A 6000-nucleotide genomic window follows, 5' to 3' on the forward strand; every position below is an offset into this window, starting at 1 on the left:
GGCTCGTTGCCTTTCGTCTTCCTAGCTGTCCTTTTCGTAGGAATCACCAACAGCTCAGACTTGCTTGGGGAGCAGACGAGCCCAGACCCGTACAGCTGCTCCTCGATAGCGTCAACCGCCTCTTGCAATGTATTCTCGATGTGTCCGTCGCTTCCTCCTGGGACCCAGAGCGTTATGTCGTCGGCATAGATGGTGTGTCGGACCCGCGCGACTCGTGAGAGGCGCTCGGCCACCCCTATCATTACAAGGTTGAAAAGCAATGGCGAGATGACTGAGCCCTGGGGGGTCCCGACACTGCCGAGCTTCTTCTTTTGGAGCCGCAGGTCACCGGCGATGATTTCAGTAGTCCGCTCCGTCAAAAAATCCTTGATGTACGCATAAGTTCTCTTGCCCATGTTTAGCCGTGACACCTGGGCCAGAATCGCAGAGTGTCTTACTTTGTCAAAAGCGCTCTGCAGGTCCAAACCCAAGATGGCTCGCTTGTCTTTCGTGTTGGTAGTGTCATCGAGGATGTCATTTTTCAGTTGTATCATGGCGTCCTGAGTTCCGAGCTTGTTTCGGAACCCGATGATGGTGTTTGGGTAGAGCCCCGAATCTTCCAGGTACCTCTGCCACCTGTTCATGAGTACATGCTCCAACGCTTTGCCCACACAGGACGTAAGCGAGATCGGCCGGAGGTTCTCAATGTTGGGTGGCTTGCCCGGCTTGGGAATCAAGATGGTCTTGGCTGCTTTCCACTGCCGAGGTAATGATCCAGCTCGCCAGCAAGTGTTGAAGTATGCCGTGAGGTTCTCTATCGCCGCTTCGTTAAGATTTTTCAGCGCTCTGTTCGTAACGCGGTCGGGACCAGCGGCGGAGTTGCTGTTGAGATCGTGCAGGGCAACCCGTACTTCCCATACTTCAATGTCTCGATCTAGCCACTCGTTTGCTTCGCCTAGGTAGTCCGGGTGCGTGTCTGTGGGAGTGACCGGGAGGTACTTGTCGTCGAGGCGTTTCTTCACTTCGTCTTCCCCGTGCTCGGTCAGCGCCCTGTGGATGATCTTGGCCAAGTTGTGGTGCTGGTGAGACTTGGTCGTGGTCGCATCCAAAAGATGCCTCAGCATACTCCATGTCTTGCCGCAGTGCATCTGGCCGTGCGCTGCGTTACAAACCTCATTCCATTGCTGTGTGCATAGCACTCGGCTGTGGGACTCGATCTCGCGGTTGAGTTCGGCGACCTTCTTACGTAGCTTTCTGTTTGTCCTCTGTGTCTTCCACCTTGACAGGATGGACTGCTTGGCTTCGATGAGGTGGGCGAGGCGGCTGTCGACCCTGTGGACACGCTCGTCCGTCTCGACTTCCTTGGTTGCCTTTTCTACCTTGTTTACAATCTCAGTGGACCACTTCTCAATGTCCGTAATTTCGGTTTGCTCCTCGGGTAACAATCCTCGAAACACGCCCCAGTCCGTAAATCTATGTTTCCGAAGGCTTCTGCCAACTTCGTCGGTACCACCGAGCGGGACAGCGACCTCCACAATGTAATGGTCACTTCCCAATTCGTGGCCCGTGTTGCGCCATTCGAAGTCCGCCATACCACCGCCATTACTCCTGACGAAAGTGAGATCGGGCGTTGTGTCTCGGGTGATCGAGTTGCCGATTCTTGTAGGGTATGCTGTGCCGGTAATTAGATTTAGTCGCAAGTCGGTAGCATCTTGCAGTAGGTCCCTGCCCTTTGCCAATGTTTTGGGGTAACCCCAGGCTTGATTCGGCGCGTTGAAGTCCCCGCAGATTACCAGCTTGTTGTCGGGCCCCGCGACGTTGCACGCTTTGTGTAACAGTGCTTTGAATTTCTGCTTTCCGTGTGAACGGCTACTGTACACGTTTACCAGAAAAGAGTTTTCCTTCTGCTTTTTCCCAGTAACCACCTCTACCATGGTGTGCTCGATTGGGCTTTTGCTCAGTAACTCGTGCTCGACGTACGTGATGCCTTTTCTCACCAAAGTGCAAACTCCCCTGCCGCTACTGCCGGCCGCGGTCCGGAAGCTTGGTGGGCTGGCGTGGAGCCGGTAACCTGAGAGTTTTACTTCCTCAATGAGGGTCTCTTGCAACATGATAATATCTGGCTTTCTTGATACTTGTTCTAAGTGTTGCTGAAGTGCAGCCTTTTTCCCAGCAAAACCACTGCAATTCCAATGCCAGACCAGGAGGCCTTTCACTGCTGCTGTGGTTGCGGTGGTTGATGTCCTATCCATGTTTGCTGAAAGTTAGCCATTTGCGTTGCCAAATTCTGTACTGTCGTCGTTAATTGCTGGCAAGTCTGTTCAATTGCTATGAAACCGTCGGTAATTGTCTTGGTGAATGTCGTGCGAATATACTCTTCAAAGTGGGTGAGCCTATCTTCAAGGTTGTCTACCCTATCGCTGAGTCTCCGCTCTTTAAGATTTTCAATTGCTCTTCTCTTGGGTGCCGGACCCGCCGAGGCCGCGTTCTCTGTCCTCGGGTTCACCGCTACTTCGGGTTCATCCTCGGTCATTGCCATCTGCTGTGGTTGTGGCGATAAAGGCTGTGCGTGCTGCTGTTGTAGCTGGACCGTCATCATTCTCTTGATCTCTACCATTTCCTTGCTGAGCTTATTGACTGTCGCCTCTAGTTCAGTGTTCTTCTTCCGCAACGCCTCGTTTGCTTCTCTTAGCGCCTTCATTGCCTCACTTTCGTCTTTAAGTTTCCCTCCACCACCTCGAAATGGCGGTGACTGCTGCTGCTGTCGCTGCTGCTGCTGCTGCTGCTGTTGCTGCTGCTCTTTCTTGGCTACCCCCGACTTTACTACGTCTGCCCAGGCTACTCTGTCTTTGGATTGGGATCGGCGGTGGCGGCTCATGCTTCTGCTTTGACTTTCGCTGTTGTTCGCGCGCGAGCGTGACTCGTGGCGACCATCTGTGCCGCTCACTCCTGCTGACGTCATCAACGGTGGGAACTCTCCGGATGCTAATTGTTGCTGTACGCGCTGTTCCACCATCTTGCGCTCCCACTGCCTTTTCGTTACTACGTAGGGAGTTTTGTATTTGTTCTTGCATTCTCTATCGGCCGTTGGGTATTGTCCCCCACATAGTTTGCATTTAGGCGTACACTCATGGCCATCGACAGGGTTATTGGCCCCACAATCGAAGCACACTTTCATATTTGGGTTAGGACAAACGCCTCTTCTGTGGCCTATTTTGCCGCACTGTTTGCAGACATCGAAATGCTTGCGGTACAGACTGCACCTCGTTAACACAGGGCCATAACATACATAATTTGGAACCGTTTCGCCTTCAAAAGCTACAGTTACGGTAGTCGTATTGCCAATTCCTTGCGCCCCTCTTGCTAATGGATTTCTTGAGTTAACAACGTTGCGGTCAATCTCCGCCGGAGTATCTTCAATGGGAATGCCTCGAATGATCCCCTTGACCGTGCCATATGGTGTGGTTTGGTACGCGCCTACCTCGTGTATCTTGTCCCCGATGCGGATGGCCTGAATCTTGGCATAGGTCAAAGCACGCCCCTTATCGGGGGTACTCACCACCATGATATTCTGGTGTAGGTTGGGGCAGAAGGTATCCGCCGCACCATCTTCTCTCGAAACCCTCGCCGCAGCCATGATGGCCGAGGCAACGATCCCAGTCTGCGTTCTCGCGATGTTTAGGCCTCCGCGCGGCCTCACGATCACTTTGGTGTCCTCTCTCGGCAGCACGTCTGGCATTCTCGCTGCCCTTGTTGTCGTTGCGATCACTTTTCTGTTGACGTGGTCTCTTGTTTTAGACCTCGACTGGTGAGCGGCGGAGCCCTCGCTCGCCGGGGCTGTTATGCGCTGGCCCACTTGCCACCAGCCGATCCCAGTGTGGAACTCCTCAGGAGAAATCTCTTGCCCTTGCACCTCGACGCACATCTGGCCGGAGCCAGGGCTCGATGTCGGCGGAGACGTGGCCGTCTCCATCTCGGACGCCATGTCGTATGGTTCCACGCCGGGGTCAGGCCCAATCCCGGCGGCCACGAAGCAAGCCTAGGCTTAGCACACCACCGCACCGACGACGGCGAACAAGTTCCAGAAAACGGCGAAAAACTTGCCTTACGTTGAAAGTTGGGTATCGGGCGATTCCTAGCGCCTTCACAAATACACTGGTAACAACGAAACTGCGATTTGAGTCAAAAGACACTGTCAAATCGGTCATCGAAGACGGAGCCAGTGCCAGCGTTCAACTAGAGAATCACGTCGTCGTCTTCGCATTTCGCTGGCTTCCTCACTTTTTTTCTTGACCCTACACGACACCTGCACCCGGCGGCTGCTGACTACAGGGCCGGCATTCAAAAGCGCGATGTAATTGATCACCGTCAACATAAATATCTAAGTCACCACGTTGCACACGTTCGTAGGTGCTGATTCGCTTTCATAAGCTTTTACATTCAAGTTTTTTTCACTTGTACAATGCGAACTTTTTGCATGCGTACATTCAGAAACGTTGAACTTGTTGCTCAGCCTCTTCCTTATGCCTTTTGTGTGCCACTGTTATGCTGCCAGTCCTCAGTATTGTACATGATGCGATACCTGAGAGTACTTGTCATCGTCTCTGTATGTTGCTCTTGCGCAATGCCATCCGGAGCCCGCGAGGTAGTGTCAATGTATAAATAACCAGATAGGCGGCGATAATGCGACTAATATAGTACGATTCTTCTCCTCTACGCAGTCTTCAGTAGTTACCAGCTTAACCAGGAGCGGCAGTCGTGATCTGTGGATAATTAGAAAGAAATAGAATCGAAGTAAATAAATTCCTGCATTTATGCTGGCTCCAGTCTAAAATAGCATCAGCTGGTGACAAAGATCGTGTCCACCCGTGCAGTCAATGAGTATTTCTGTATGGACGCCCATAATGCTTGCTGCGAGGCTATGTAGTTGGCATGCCAAGATGGCCAAATATCTCGCCCTGAGTTGTGTAAACAAATCATTTGTTGCGTTCGAGAACCTATAGACTGAGTAACGGGAGTACAAGTACATAGGCCAAGTAACGCTTTCTTTCAACTGACGCTTAAATACGCCCCATGGCTGTCTAATTTAAAATTTAAATTTCGTGTTAACCTTGGCACTCATCGAGTAAAAAATATACAGAATGCAAATTAGCGTACAATAAAGTTGATATGGTAGTTCTCAGAATTCGTTACTTGGGACGTAGCATGTTGCTTTATCCCGCTTGCAATATACGTGCATAATAATTAACCATATGTATATATATATTTGAAGAAACTAACGGGCACACTTACGAAAATTGCATGTTTAATGGTTTACCGTTTCGGTCGTGCCACGGCCTTCGTCAGAATAAAATTTATATATCTAAATTTTTATATATATATATATATATATATACACACAAATTATTTACCATAATGAAACCATAAACATATTTCCGTTAATTTATGGTTTCTTAATTTCATTGATCAAGCACAAGTAATTGCCTCTATGTTGTCCTTGGTGTCAGTGTTTGTTGGCTTCTAATCATATGACTAATAAATATCGGGCCCCTCGTTAACCCCCTTCCTTCTCGTATATATATATATATATATATATATATATATATATATATATATATATATATAAATATATATATATATATATATATATATATATATATATATATCGTTCGACGTGCGTGACCCAGAAGGTCAGTTTATCTTTACAGTTAAGCTCACTCTTTTCGTGTTACTTCTTCACCAGGACTGCAAAATACCGTTGCGAGAGCGTGGGCGGATGAGAAATTGAGAACTGCACAAAAGGCATCGTGGGCTGGGAGTGCGTGGGGAATGTGCCGAACTTCATATGCGGCTGTTCGTTTGAGAGTACTCTGGCAGCGCTAAAAGCGCCAAGTAATAGAACAACTGAGCATAACTGCTAGCAAAATGCTAGCAAAGCTCCAATGTTGACAGTTAAGCCAGAATATCACTGCCATATTCGGTTATTTCCATCATACGGATTTAAATATGTTTTTTCTCAAA

General features: G+C 49.5%; 1 protein-coding gene across 1 annotated transcript; it reads right to left on the reverse strand.

Moving 5' to 3' along the window:
* Positions 1–2191: 2191 nt before the first annotated feature.
* On the reverse strand, positions 2192–5534 carry LOC135908996 (uncharacterized). Its single transcript, XM_065440861.2, has one exon. The coding sequence runs from the start codon at positions 3962–3964 to the stop codon at positions 2192–2194; it is 1773 nt and encodes a 590-aa protein (XP_065296933.1). The 5' UTR covers positions 3965–5534.
* Positions 5535–6000: the final 466 nt, after the last annotated feature.

Source organism: Dermacentor albipictus, chromosome 2 (assembly GCF_038994185.2).
Source record: "Dermacentor albipictus isolate Rhodes 1998 colony chromosome 2, USDA_Dalb.pri_finalv2, whole genome shotgun sequence".
Classification (NCBI taxonomy): Eukaryota; Metazoa; Arthropoda; class Arachnida; order Ixodida; family Ixodidae; genus Dermacentor; species Dermacentor albipictus.

What these genes read in the sequence shown, in the direction of transcription:
- LOC135908996 (XM_065440861.2), bottom strand. Translation starts at nt 3,964, where the DNA reads ATGGCGTCCGAGATGGAGACGGCCACGTCTCCGCCGACATCGAGCCCT.